We start from the raw sequence: 15,818 nt of genomic DNA on the forward strand, positions 1-15,818 counted from the left end.
TGGACAGAATATCCTGTCTGCTTCTTGTACTATGGATTGCCACTAAGAAGATAACAATGTACAATGTATTGATTATCAAAACTGTCCTATTAATCAGCTGTGAAAAAAAAAAAGAAGCGTCAACATATATACAAAATTTAAGTTCAAAGTCATGCAATGTTGGGGCCAAGGAGATAGCTCAGTAGACTAAGTGCTTGTCTAGCAAGCGCAAAGGGCCTGAGTTCAAGCCCCGGTTCCGAAAAAAAAAAAAAAAAAAAAAGTCATGCAAAGTTAACCAGTACATTCTTTAGGGAAATGTGTTATAACTAAAGATAAAAGCAGAAGAAAAATAAATTTCATGTAATGTTTATCTCCTGGGGGGTGGGAGGATCCGTGAGACTGAGGAAGAGAGAGTTTTAAAGTTAGTGACTATGTTCTATTTGCTATACCAAGTAAAGATTTCTGAAGTTCTCCACACTTTCATTATTTTTTCTAAATCTCAAAAGCATGTATTTTCAGGCTTCTGTCTCGAATGGCAACTAGATTCTCAAGAACATCCATATGTCAGACACTACAATGGTAGAATTGATAAATTCCAAGAATTAGCAGGTTCTGGTTCTCCAAAAGCCTCAAGATCAGCAGGAGAAGTGATTCAGTACGCAGAGATCCGAATGTACCAAGTGCCAGCGGCGCCGCAGAGAGAGCACCCAGGCACAGTTGCGCTTATCCTCCCGCCCTTCACTCACCACCGAGTAAAAACGCGCCCTCAAGGAAGATGCTGGGGCTAGCAGGCACTGACTCCAAAGATGTTTCCATTAGCAGATCTCAGAACCAACATGAGCAATGAATTCTTAGTTCTATGATACTTTCTGAAAACTGCAAAATCAAAACTGACACACATATGGACAAAGCCAATTATTGATGAGAAATTAGCTATCTGGGAAGTTATAGGAAATATCACTCCCAAGTCACCGAATAAAAGAGTCTCCTTAGGGATTCTTGGGACAAGCTCTGAACTGCAACTTTACATAGCGCAGTACCACAGTGATTACTGGCCTCTCCAGCTCATCTAACTCATTGACACATGTCAATGCCGGAAAATCACCGCAGACATAAATAATAAAGGGCAGAGTAACTGACCACACCTTTACTTTTATAAAGGCAAAACTGAACAATACCTACAACCCATCCATGCAGCACATGCTAACATAAATGCCTCCTCTGGCATCTGTCTTCTAGTTAATTAGAACAAGGTACAACAAAAATCCTCCAACCACATAATTATGGTTTTACTTAGTGAGTTGTCTCATTTAAAGACTACTTAATAAATGTTTACAGGGCATGGCATCTTCAAAGCTAACCACTGGCAATTAGGAGATCGGGGAAGTATTTTATGAAAATGTGCAACATTCTATCCCCTTTTGACAAATAAATTGAATAAACAACTTACCAGCATAGACATAGAGGTGTTCTAAAAAAAAAAAAAAAACTCAATGTACATTTGCTCTAATTCTAAAATGATCAAAAATTATATAATAAACATCATTTCATTTTCATTCCTAGATATACTCATCAGTTTCACCTACTTCTGACTATATGTAAAGGTAATATATAGACACACAGAGGTAGTTTAAATAAAGCTAAACAAAAGCTTGTCAAGGAGTAGCTTTTCCAACATCAAAAATAAATCAAGATTCACCTCATCCCACAGCAGGTGCATAGGATAGTTGACTATGTACCCTGGGCATTAGAACTTGGTAAAAGAAGCCTAAAATTTCCCACCCAGTTATCTGAACCAGCTGCTTTGCCACCTAACTGCTTAATTAGGTCTAGGACTCAAATCCAGGTCTAAGTTCCTCTCCAATCATGCTACAGAGTCCAACCACCCAGGAAAGATCAGGACGTCACCCACCCACAGAAAGACACTGGATTTTAAGTACACAGATTCCAATCAAACACAAGTGATTAGCTGTAGCTAATTCCACTGAAAGACATAGTTCCAAACACAGAGACCTAATTCTGCCAAGTGATTTTCCATTTCTATTCTAAAATACATACCCAGAAAACATGGCATAGAGTTGTAAAACTAGGTAGTAGAAAAGCATATTCTTCCAAATGCATTCATATGAACTTTAATAGGACTTCCAAGGTGCTGTTAATCAGTGCTAAATACAGTAAAGTGCAGAATCCAGAGATTACAAAGATACACTCCGCTATCAATGTTTCTAATTACAGAAATTGCAGTTTCTCAGGAGAAATAGTGATGATGACTCATATTTTCTAACTAAAAACTAGTTTACTACACAAGAAATGATTTCTATAAAAAGCCCTTTGGTTTTAAGTGTTGTGTAACATACTACCAGGACTAAAAAATTTTTAACCTGTTCAACAAAATAACTAGAGCCATTTTTAAACCCACATTATACTCAATTGCTCATTAAGTCATTAAGACAATTAGTCACCTTTGTAAGGAATAAAGATACACCCTCATGCTCAGTACGTCGAACGGTTAGGTTCTCTCTTGAAATTCACTGCGATGCTGCATTAGTGGCTCTCAACTGGGGTCTCAGGAGGCAAACAGGGATTCTATAAATGACCCTACAGAGCACAGGACAAAGAATTATGCTAAACAGAATGTCAGTGGTGTGAAGATCCAGGAACACACATCACTATCAACGGTTTGGAGGTACAAAAATCTCTGTTGCTTTTAAGTACCACAGATTCAATCCAATATAGGAGGTAAATGCAGAAAATCTTGTCTCAAGAGATAAGCAGTAAGATGTACCAGGAACTAGTGATTAGGAAGCCCCAGGCAGTTAAATCTCTTACATAAATACAATTTCCATAGGTACATATGTGCAGGAAGCAAGCCAGTATCTAAGCTTTAATCTCACAGAAGCTTGGAGCCCCACCAGAGGTGTGGTGAAGGCAGAAGCCCAGAAATCTTAAGAGAAGAAATGTCGAGGTCCACCAGCAGCAAAGGCCAGGCACAGAGAAGCACCAAATGCTTGTCTCGCTATCTCTTGGCTCACATACCAGCCAGCCAGTGCAGCTGTCTACCCATTCTTTGCCTTCCCCTCAGTCCTGAGGGCTTAGGTAGACCTTCATTACCCCCAAACAGGGCCATTACTACAGCTTCCAAACTAATTTTAATTTTACTTAAACACATTCTCTAATCTACTAATCTTTCTAAAAATCTAAACCTGATTGGGAAGGGGTGCAGTGTGAGGAATCAATGCCACTCCCTCATTGCCTATAGACTAAAATTCAAGGCAAGACATTAAAGAGGATTAACAGATTCAGACATGTACAAGATGCCACAGACATTGAAAAAGGAAAATTCAAGGTTCTGTCAAGTGGGAAGTTGAATACAAAAGGCCTGGAATTCAGGAGAAAGGGCAAATCAGATGAGATTTAAGAGATACCAGTAGGTAGAGGGAAGAGAACTGCGTACATGCAAATGTATTATGCAAAGTGAAAGTACAGTCTTAAAAATTACCCACTACATGATTCTACTTATATGGTACTGTGGAAAAAGAACACGGCATAGGAAGGGAATATAGATTCTTCTTCCTAGGAACCTGTCAGAAGTTATGGGTGGGCCTGAATGCACAGAGCACAGGAGAGAATTCTCTGGAGCATTCAAACCATCCTAGGAGCTACCTGGTGCGGAGGGGGTGACCAGGACCAGTGCACATTTCAAGTCACATTCTCTCATTCAAATAAGCTCTGGTGCTATCCAAGGGGCTTGGGAAGAGCAGAACCCTAGTACTCCTCGGACAATTTCAAGTATTCAGATTCTTCTTCCTAGGAACCTGGGATCAAGGCCAATGAAATGTTTTATTAAACAGACCAGAACTATAATTAACCTATAAATTATAGTTCAGGAAGTCATAAGAGATTTTAAAATAATAGAGATGAAGAAAAAAAAAAAAACAGCATCTCCCTCTAAGAATAAGTCTTTAAAAGTTTGCTGGGCTGATACCACCACATTTCCAATCCATACAATTATGGGCAATTCTTAGAGTACATAACAGCCTGCTAGACATACAAATGATTCTTAGACAACTTTTGGGTCATTTCATTGTTCTAACCTACTTTACTCTTTTCAACATTTCCCCAATAAAAAAATCTTCATTGCTATTCATCTTTTGACATAATTATACAGAACAATATGAATAATTTATACTTAGAAATATGAAAATACAAATAGCAATGAGGGCATCTTGGAAATGCTTTCAATTTAACATAAAAAACATGCAAGACAGAATTTTACATGATAACTTTTCAAAAGCATGAAGAACTGACAACAAAATTTCCAAAAAAGGAGTAACAAACAACGTAATAGCCAGAAACAAATGAAATTAAGATGATAGGAGTACTCTGGATTACTAAGAGGCTTTAGTTTTGTTTTTGTTTTCAGAATTAGAACTCTTGAGTCTGTGCTCCTTGGTTAGAAGTTTGGCCCTCAGACAAAGACATACAAAGAACAACATAACCAGAGGGGCTGGCCAAATAACTCAGCGGATTGAAGTGCCTACTTAGGCAAATGCAGGGGCCAGGAGTTTGATACCCAGGCCTGCCCTGCTGGCCCTGCCCCTGAGACAGCAATTAAGACTGGGCATGGTGGAGTGCACCTGTAATCCTAGCACTTGGGAGGCTGTGAACAGGAGGATCACTACGAGTCCAATCTATGCAGTGAGACTCAGTACACCCTGTCCTAGAAAAAAAAAAAAAAAGTGTAACCAGAGGGCCAGCCAGATAGCTCAGTAGATTAAAGTAGGCACACACGGGTACGGAGTTCAATCCCCAGCATGCCATGCCGGCCCCACCTCTGGGGTGCACTGAGACTACCACTGAGACTGGGTGTGTTGGTACATGCCTAGTCCTACCACTTGGGAGGCTGAAAACAGGAGGATCACTGCGAGTCCAATCTCTGTAGTGAAACTCTGCAGACCCTGTACCAAATACATAAAATAACAACAATAATAATAATAAAGTATAACCAGGAAAAACAACCAAATGCAAAGGAATACAGCAAACAGGATGGTCACTAGAGCCGCAGGAGCAATCACTTTTGAGAAGTCATGACAATCTGCTTAGCCTCTGGCAGACCTACAACTTGACTTAACACTACCATGGGATCTACAAAGCCTCAGACCAACATTAATGTAAGGTTTCTCTAAGTTGGCAAAGTGCTTGGAATCGCAGGCAGAAGGAACACAAATTCATGCTTCAGCCTTACTTTCATCCTCTGCGCAAAGGATTCTTCCTGATAAAGTGCTGCCAAATATGAGCTGAAAATTCAAATTATAGAGCAACGGAGGAAACAAATCCTGATCAGATGTGGAAAGAAATAAAAGTTTGGAGAACTACCAAGAAGTATAATTAGCTACAATATATAATTTAACTATTAAAAGACAAAAATGGAAAATCAAAAACAGAAGAAAGGCTAATCACATTTGGAAAGAAAATAAAAATCGAAAGAGCTCCAAAGAATTGAAAAATATTTAAAAAGTTAAACATCCTTAAGCAGAACATTAGAAGACACAGTTACAAAGTGAACAAACCAGAGAACAGGCTAGCCAGGATGCAGCATACAAACACAGGGTGCTGCAGAAGAACTTGAGAGACGTAAAGAGAGGATAAGAAGGTCTCACATACATATAATAACCCCCATGGAGAGGGCAAAACAATTGCTAAGATAAGAAATGGTGCAAACATGATGGGGAGATAGCTCAGCAGTTGAAGCGCCTGACTGGCAAGTGCAAGGACCCAGGTTCAATCCCAGGACCACATGCCGTGTTGGTGCTGTGCCAGCCATGGAAACCAGCTGTGGTGGAGCACACCTGTAATCCCAGCACTGGGGAGGCTGAAAACAGGAGGATCACTATGAGTTCAAGCTACACAGCAAGGGCCAGCCAAATAGCTCAGTGGATTAAAGCGCCTGCAAGCAGGGTCAGGGGCCAGGGGTTCAATCCCCAGGCATGCTGTGCCAGCCCCGCCCCTGGGGCACACTGAGATGGCAATTGAGACTGGGCGTGATGGCACGCACTGTAATCCCAGCTCTTGGGAGGCTGTAAACAGGCGGACCACTATGAGAATGACCTAATAGTAAGACCCTGGACACCCTGTAGACCCTTCCCCCCCAAAAAAAATACAAGAACAAACAAACAAGATACACAGGGAGACCATGTAATAAGTACATAAATAAATGAATAAATAAATAGGGAAAATATGGTGCAAAGAATCAAAATTTAATCCTACAGTAGTTCAAAATTTTCTAGAATAAAAGGATACAATTCAAAGTTCTTGAAAGACAATAAACCCAAAGAAGAAAAACATAAATCCATATCTATAAGACACCAACAACTATAAGAAAGAAAATGTAACCATTAAAATAGAAAAATATTACTTTCAAAAGAATGCAGTTTATAAATTAGATGGCTTTTCAAAAGCAGCATAAAAGCCAGGAAATGGTGACGTAATCTATTTCCAAAGCAATGAGAGAAAAAAAACTGCAGATTTTGTACCTCAACTCTCATCAACAGAAAGGGAGACATATTCCTGCAAGAATTCAGCCACTGGCCCTACAGAGCAGCAAGTCTCTAGGACACCAAAAGAAAAACGGGGTCCTGCCTAGTTCAACACAGAGACACTTCTGAGCTTCTGTGTGCTGACAGCTCAATGCCACTCTTACATTGAGCCTCCTGATGTAATACATCTCTACCTACCCATTTCTTTAAAACTCAAAAACAGAATCTAAGTTAAAAATATCAGAGTTATCGTCTTCATACCTAACCACCCTACCGCTCCCCTAGTCAGTGGAACTTAATGAAGCAAGTGTCTTAGTGGGACCTTTGGGTAGAACTGGAAAATTGGGAACAAGTAAGAGCACAAACAAGCAAGCTGGAGCAAGAATAAGAATCAATTACAGAGTCTGCAATATTACATAAGAGAACAATGGGAAGAGGAAAGGAAGCCATGGGAGACAGTCTGCGGGGCTCTCAGGAGCACATGACTCACATGGCGCTTCCAGGGTTTCTGTTGACAAGTTGAAAAGACGCCAATACTCCCCATCAATTTAAGAAGTTCAGCTACCAGCATAAGCCTCAATTGCATTTATGTTTTCATGATTACAAGTCAGAACAGCATTGGAGTTGGCAGGAAGTCGGAGTTGGATTTAAGTGAGGAAAGGGGAACACTACCCCAAATATTGTAAGGAAATTCAGAACAAACAAAAGAGTTTACTGAATGGCTCCACTAGAAAAATATATTGCTCAGGGTAGATGCTTCCAGATTAGCTGGAGATAGATAGACCCTGGGCTTTTTTACAAGCAGAAGGCTAATAAGAAATGCAAAATAATTCTTCTTACCTATAACTATGCTAATAAATTCTCTCCTGGAGTTCGACTGACTCCTCCACAGAAATCCTAGTTTTGCCTGTTTTCCATCCATGTCAGCCTTCCTCTTTATTATATAGAATTTGTATTTATCTGGATTCAATTTTGAACCAGTCGTAACATCTGTCTGGTCTCCTCATTAATGAATTAAGGGAAATGCTTAATAAAGAAATACATGTATTTATATGAGACTCATGATTTTACTCATTTTTGAAAATTATCCTTTAACATCAAAGTGAAGCCTTAAAACAGACCATATTTCTGAAGTTGTCTTCAAAATCAAGAGTTTATAAAGTTGCAGCTCTGAACAAATTTCTTAAGTATAACCAAAAAGTTTGATTTCTTTAAAACACAATCTGTTGGTTTTAAGATGAATAATGTGATTTAATCTTAAATTTGTTAATCAGAACATAATTTAAGAAAATTACACTCTACTAGCAATGATCACAAATGTTCAATAAAAGAAGTAACTGTTACACATTTTAATGTGCTTTATTAATCATACATAAAACAATAATATCCTTAGCAAATTAATTGGGGCAAGACAAAAGGCTTCTTGTACCTGTTATGAGATTACTAAATGAATTTCCAACCCAAAAATAACTTTACAATATTATTTGTACCTTTACAGGTAGAAAGAGGTGAAGAGAAATGAAGACAGTATGCCATTAGTAATTAGAAAACCTGGAGATTCGGGGGTGGGTCTGTCCAAATACACAGTCTAGTACTAGTATATATTATACCAATTCTGTGCAATAATTTTTTTCACTACGTCTCTAATTCAGATTACAAATTTACAATTACCACAGCTGGTAATAGAAAGAAAAGAATAAACGTACTCCAGTGATTATAGTAGGTGATTCTGTGATGCCCGTATTCATTTTGATGAGACAGAAAGGGAAACAATCTTGTCATCTCAGGATGATTTACTTCAAACAGTGCAAGACTCTTGTTTGGTGATTTCTACTAGAAGATAAATCACTTCCAAAAATTAAAGCACAAAACTGAGTTCAATTGGCTTTTCATTGTTGTTAATTATGTGTATCCTGCACTTTTGAAAGATTTCATCAGCATTTTTAATATAACTGCTTATTGAATTTCATTCTTATTTTATCCCACTTGAATTTATACTCTGACATCCTTAGTGCATTCTTCTTCAAATCTCTCATATTACCTCATGATAAAGCAATTCCAGAACGGTCTCACAATCTACAGTACCGTAAAACTCCTAAAACACATTACCACAATGTCTCCGGATCATCGCGCTCACTTTAAATAATGATACTTGATGTTACAGTAACGATACTGAATAATGATATTTAAATGCCTTCCTATCAGAATTCCACAAAGCAGACTACCCAGTGTTTGTCCCTTCTCTCATTCTCAAGAGTAAAAATGCTTACCCCATGTTCCTTAGCAGCTTCAACCACTCTGAGAAGATCATCTTCTTCAAAAAATGGTCTAACAGCATCATGGATAATAACAACTTCGGGCCTGGAGAGTCTGGAGCCAGGCTGGTCTCCAGCCAAGGCTTTCAGGCCATTGTAAATCGACCTGTGGCGAGTCACTCCGGCTTCAACCAGGGAGATGCCTTTATGCTGATACTTCTGAATGATACTTTCCATTACTTCTGTGTTCTCTGCAGTTACTGCCACGACGATGTCCTTTATCCAACATACTCTGGAACGAAAGTACATATACCTTTCATATGCACAAATCCTTAGACAGCCCCAAAGCTAACAACACACTAGAGTACTAATATATGTCATGGTATTCACATAGAGAAATTAAAAACTGAAAACTAATAACTAAAGAAGTTCTGTGAATTTTTATTAGGCCCAGTAAAGAGGTAGATGGGGAAAAGAAACAAGACACTAGAGATAGAGATAATGTTTCCCATCGCATGTAGTACATTACACATCGGTATATAAAGAACACAATACATCGCTTATCAGCTACATGAGGATTGTTTTTACTCAAATTTGAACAACCAGTGTATCAGTAAAATGAGAGAATAAAAAAATGGAATATGCTTTTGTTTTTTTCCTAATACTTTTTCCCCTCAATGACATCAAAGTATTCTTTAATTCTAAGAGTCAGCTGCGGGGCTGGGGAGATAGCTCAGGAGAATAATCGCTTGCCTGGCAAGTGCAAGGGCCTGAGTTCAATTCCCGGTTCTGCCAAAAAAAAAAAAAAAAAAGAGCCAGCTGTTTTTTCAAGAGGTCCAGTAGGTTGGCAACCAGCCATTCAAATACCAAAGCTGCATAAATCATCTCAACACAAACCTTGTCTACACAAAGATTAAATATGTAGTTTAGTGGGGATACCATAGTAATCAGTTATGTGTAAGTCAGTAGAACTAAAGGAAATGTTCTTTGAATCATGAACTAGAAAGCCCTATTTTTCTGCCATAAACATTTTGTTCAAGAAAGACCTGCTGACCTACTGCACTGCAGATAGTCCAACTCAGCGAGCTGCTGCTAAACTGAACAAGCAAGTGGCACTCAAGGTTCAGTACTCCACAGCCAAGCGCTCCACATAAGACAGCTGCCTCTGACCGCTCACATCAACTCTAAGTGAATGTCTCCTAAAACATGTCACAGGATTTTTAGCATGGGACCCTGGATGTGCATGCTAGACCAGCGAAGTCTTGAAAATACATCAACTACCACCACATAATGTAAAACAACTGCCACCAATAATTCGGATCTTAGTATGCCCAAGCTTTTTTCATAGTTTATCTCATGCAGTCTTCACAGTAACACTTCCGTATTGTCTCGCAGTATGAGAAAAAAGTCAGAAAGAATATACAAATACATTAAAGATCTCTATATTATCATTTTATTCCAAAAAGGACTTGAAATAGAAATAAATGCCATCTTTCATTAAGACAACAAAACAGTCTATTTCTGTAGTCTGCTGGACAGCACTTCCTGAGCGCAAAGCTGATCCGTTTTTCCATTGTCTTGCACCTAACTCTTAGTAAGTGCTCACTAAAGAAGGAATAAATGACCTGGAGCAGTGTAACCTCTGAGCAAGCACCACAGACTCGATGATGATGAAAACAAAATGTGTTCCTTACTACTCTCACAAAATAAAACAAAACAAAAGGACAAGATCTACAGGGCCTACAGGGTCTCACTACATGGATCGGACTCGTAGTGATTCTCCTGTTTTCAGCCTCCTAAGTGCTGGGATTACAGGCATGTGCCACCATGCCCAGTCTCAATCACCATCTGAGTGTAACCCAGGGGCGAGGCCGGCAGGGCACACCAAGGATTGAGCCCAGGTCCTGTACTCCGCCTATGTAGACACTTTAGTCTGGTGAGCTATCTGGCCGGCCCTCCAGCCCTTTTTATTTTATCTTTTAATTTGGCGACAGGGTCTTACTAGGTCAGTAAGTTGTCCAGGCTGTACTCAAACTCATCTTCCTGCCTCAGCGTCACTGAGTGCTGGGATTACAGACACGCATCAGCATGCCCAGAAGCAGTGCAGTTGTTTTTGACTGTCACTGTTTGTAGATGTTGGATTGTACCGCTGTCTAGGTCCTCACGTTCTTGGAGACCCAGGATTACTTGTATAATTGATCTGACATCGGTAGATAATTTTAGTCACAAATAAAAACAATGAAATGTCACAGAAGGCCAAAGAACTGCGTATACTTTTTTGGTAGTTATGCCTGCAAATTTAACAATGCTAGAGCATACTTCCAAGGTAAAGTTTCTGCTGATCATCAAGCCCTTCGTGAGTGACAAATAACTGGTCTGCAGTCCCTGTCCACAGGAGGGCCCTCTGGTTCTGGCCTCACTGTCACAGCAGCGACCGGTCATTCTTCCTCAACTGCATCTCTCCCATAATTCAACGCATCAGCCTCTTTGCGGGCCCTTCAGCGTGTCCCAATCCTTTCTTGCCAAATTCCTGCTAGCTCTGGAGCAAGGCCGCGGGAGGCCTGGCCTGGGCCTACTTCTACACATGACCTGGTCTTTTCAGGGCTCCTCTTCCTCCCACGCTGCAAGCCCAGCTGCTCCCTGGGGGAGAGAATCGCATTCTCCTACAGAAAGGGGGCCCTGGGCTGCTTTTCTTTCATCTCTCTCTACTGAATCCCACCCACTCCTGCTTGAGTTCCACTGGCTCTGTAGCTCACAGCTAAAACAGAGCCCCCTGGTGGAAGCCCTCTGTTACTGCCGCTCTGCTTCCTGAAGATTCCCCTCCAGGGAATTAGTAAACCGCACAGTGCCCTGCGTAGCCCTTATCATTTTCTCTGCCTCTCTAGGCTGCCAACCCATAGAAACCAAAGGTACACCTCAGAACTTGGCCTGGATGTGACTTCCAGAAACACTAACAGTAGAAACAACAGCAAGGAAATACGGGACTTAAGCTAGCTGCACGGACTCCACAGAGCACTTTGCGAGCAGTGTCTCGCTTCGCACCCCTGGTAGCTCTGTGAGATAAATCAGCATTATGCGTGCATTGATGAGAACACAGGGGCAGTGGCCGACCCGGGCTCACACAGCTAGAACATGCAGGGCCCTCTTGTAACCTCAATGTGACGTTAGAGCTCACATTAGTGTGCAAGTACACTAACAGTGTCACAGAATAAGAAGACCACTGACATTGGGAAAAGAAAACACCATTCCCAAGGCCGGCCAAATAGCTCAGTGGATTAAAGCGCCTACAAGCAGGCACAGGGGTGAGGGTTCAATCCCCGGGCCTGCCGTGCCGGCCCCGCCCCTGGGGTACGCTGAGACAGAGATTGAGACTGGGCGTGGTGGCACACACCTTTAATCCCAGCTCTTGGGAGGCTGTAAACAGGCAGATCATTACGAGTCCAATCTACGCAGTGAGACCCTGAACACCCTGTACACCCTTCCCTGAAATACAGAAAAATAAAAAGGAAAGAAAATGTCATTCCAAATTACTTTGTCTCCAGCACTTCATTTATGTTTTGAGGGCTGAATTATACAGCATTGCTGCTTTTAGAATGAACTACTCAAAATTCTTATAATTTCTAATAACTCCAGCAAACATAGGCATTCCTTCACCCATGTACTCCCTGGCTCCTTCAGCAATCGCCAAGCTTCTAGCAATTGCCTAGTACTACGCCAGATGCTAGTCATGTGGCAATAAACAAAAACTGACAGATTCCTCACATCAAAGACTGCATGTCAATAAGGAGCTGCTAAATAAATGAATACAGAGATTTCTGGAAAATTAGATATGCCACCACTTTTATATGTATAAGAAGTCATTAAAAACAATCTACCTATATCAATTATTTACCACCACTTTTATATGTGTAAGAAGTCATTAAAAATAATCTAACTATGTCAATTATTTAACGAGACATGACGCTCTAACACAGTAGTTATAACACATGTGCAAACCAACCAATGGCAAGATTTGTCCATAAGGCAATGGATTAATTTTCCCCCTAAGCATTTGTTACTTTCCACCACAAAAAATAGTCCATAGTCCACCACAATAATCAGTTAAAAGCAACTTTTAGAGATCATCTTGCTATTTCCAATGAAAAGAAATCAACTGAATTAATTATTAAAACATGCAAGAGGAAGAAAAAGAAAAGGCTCTCATATGACAAAGCAAATGACACATCAAATGTCTTCAACTCCCCGGTTCATTTGCTGCCGATCTCGCCAGAATGCCTTATCACAGCTAGGAAGCAACAGTCTATTCCAAACAGGAAACAGTCATAGTAGATGTAAACACAAATACCTATGGGCTTAGACTGTTTCAACTGTATGCAACTCTCAATATAAAATAATGATTTGAACCAGTGTTCCACCTCTGTAAATTGCAGGATCCATTAGATTATCTAGACATCAACTCAGAAGTTAAAACCAACATTGTTGGGTAAATGAAAGAAATGAGAGGAGGGAAATTAAAATGCACGGCACATGAGCACAGAACAGGAGAAAGGGCCAAAATACCTATGGCTTAGATACTCGAGAGATAACAGGCTTATGCTACTCTGCTCAGCAACCCAGGATCCTCCCAGCGCTCACAAGCCTTTATAAGCACTGCTTGTATTTCAAAGGATTTATCCACATTCTTTTCTAGTTATAGAATTAAATTTTAATACTATAAAAAGCTTTTAATAATGTAAAATCATGGGACTGAGAAAGGCCTAAGTACCTCACACAGCGCCTACTGCACAAATATTTGCTGAATAAAGACATCTTCTCTACCTCTCAGCTGAAGGCAAGTCCACACCAAAGCCCCAGCAACGTGATCCTACCACGTTCTCTTCATTATTTCCTTCCTAGCACATTCCATAAGCAAATAAAAACTGAGCCCTGAGCTTATAACACCTACAGACATTTTGAGGAAGAAATGTAATATCTCAGAAGTGATTTTTCTCCTGAAATAATATTACATATAAGGAAATCCTGTTCAAACAGTTTAATAAGATCAGCGGAAAACATTTTTTAAATTTTTTTTTTTTTTTTTTTAAAAAAAGCATGGGAATACAAAGCCCTATTAACACCTCTCCAGCACTGTCATCCAGGCTGCAGAAACTTGGCCTCCAACAGAAAGCTGCAGCAGTTCCATCGTGACAGCCTTCATGGAAACTTGGCTGCTCAACTGCACTGCGGTCACTTCTGTGGATTTCCACGCTTCCACACCCACCCTACCTTTTCAGCAGCCAGCTATTGAACTGGTGTGATGGGCTGGTCCCCAATGCCTTCAATAACAAAATGCCCCTACTGCAGCCCCAGACATCTAGTTTTCATCAAGCCTCAGCCTGCTGGCCAGTCTTGGTCTTGTTCTGAATGAGTCCCATAGGGGCCTTCGGGAACTCAGCCCAAACTTCTAAGCACATGATCAGTACAAAATACAGCTGCCCTCTGTTCTTCCTTTGTCTCAGACTTGACCTTATTCTTGATGAGGCCTGAGGTCAAACTCCAGAATTTGTTCACTCAACCAAAAGCATTCTCCACACCTTTCTCTTTCTAAATTCAGTTAAGTCACTGAGAACTACCGATTCTACTTCCTACATACTTCTCCTGTCTATCTTACCCCAGTCCTACTTTCTCACCTTACTTCACAGGACAATACCGTTCATTTAAACTAACATTTGTGCTTTTATTTCTCCTATCTTGTTCAATAGAATTTGGACAGGAAATATAGGGCAGAATAATGTTTAAAGTACAAGAGAAAAAACTGAAAAACAAGAGAAAGCAGTACATTAAATAAACTATGAGTTAATACACTACAAACACACCTTGAGAAATACACAACACACACACACACACATACATCCCTTATAACCTTGGTTAAAAAAAAAAAACCTGATGTCTCAAGCAATAAGACAAAAAAGCATAAATAAATAAATAAATAAATAGGGCTGGCCAAATAGCTCAGCAGATTAAAGTGCCTACAAGCAGGGGCTGAGACTGCAATTGAGACTGGGTGTCGTGGAGCATGCCTGTAATCCCAGCTCTTGGGAGGTTGTAAACAGGACAATCACTATGAGTCCAATCTAGTACTGAAACCCTGAATACCCTGTAGACCCTTCCCTAAAGTACAAGAGAGAGAGAGAGAGAGGAAAGAAACCAAATTTTATTCACAAGACTAAATGTCCACAAGCAGCTCTACAAAACTTTTTTTTAGTGTACTGTGGCTGATGTATGCGGAACAACTCACTCTAATCAAACTAAAGAGACTGAAACGTGAACTGACATACCAATATATTAATACACAGGGCAGACATTGCTATCACAGGGTCTGGAATGCTTCTTACCAGTAAAACGGCACATCTTTTTCCCATACATTTATACAGAAGGCCAAATTATAATAAAGTTTTTGATAAGTATGAATCATATCAAGGAACACTTTATCTTAAGCAATGTCCTCCACCTAAGAGAGCTCAGGAAACCTCAGAAGCTATGGGAAGATCTGCTCAGGTCTGCATTAGGCATTTCCAACCCTGGTCACTGAATAAACATCTCTCACTCATTCCTGACACATAGGCCCTGTCACCTTAGCCACTTTGCAGCAAGTCCAGGCCAACAACCCTCCAAATGACATTTGCTTTCCTTACAAATGTGAAACCTGAAAGCACACTGCTAGCAGGAATCTTTATTCCCTAAGGTCCCCTGGTGGCCCTCCTCCCCCCCCTCCCGCCCCCACTTGCTCTTTCTGTGTCTTGACTAAAATCACAAAGTGCCATGACCACCTTGTGACCAAGCCAGCTGCAGGTTTCCCCATGAAATTCTAGCCAGGACCTTGAACATTGTGGGTGCTGATAAAGATGTTCAGATTGTTTAGGTTTAGATTGGCACCCAGAAGAGTGGCTAATGCTTGCTCCAGTGGAATCCCATGCACGATTTGGGGTGTACTGCCCTGCCGAAATTCTCCTACTGCACAGGGGGACTCTCATGAGTGGTTGTGAAGGACACAACTTCCTACTTCACA

The 15,818-nt window shown here is 40.5% G+C and overlaps 1 protein-coding gene across 1 annotated transcript in view; it reads right to left on the bottom strand.

Moving 5' to 3' along the window:
• Positions 1–9,079, bottom strand: part of Ispd (isoprenoid synthase domain containing) — a 342,357-nt gene extending 333,278 nt beyond the window's left edge. Inside the window, exon 1 of the mRNA XM_023709846.1 lies at positions 8,786–9,079. Coding sequence (XP_023565614.1) covers positions 8,786–9,079 — 294 coding nt within the window. The remainder of the gene's footprint in view (positions 1–8,785) is intronic.
• Positions 9,080–15,818: the final 6,739 nt, after the last annotated feature.

Source organism: Octodon degus, unplaced genomic scaffold, assembly GCF_000260255.1.
Source record: "Octodon degus isolate 3935 unplaced genomic scaffold, OctDeg1.0 scaffold00015, whole genome shotgun sequence".
Taxonomy (NCBI): Eukaryota; Metazoa; Chordata; class Mammalia; order Rodentia; family Octodontidae; genus Octodon; species Octodon degus.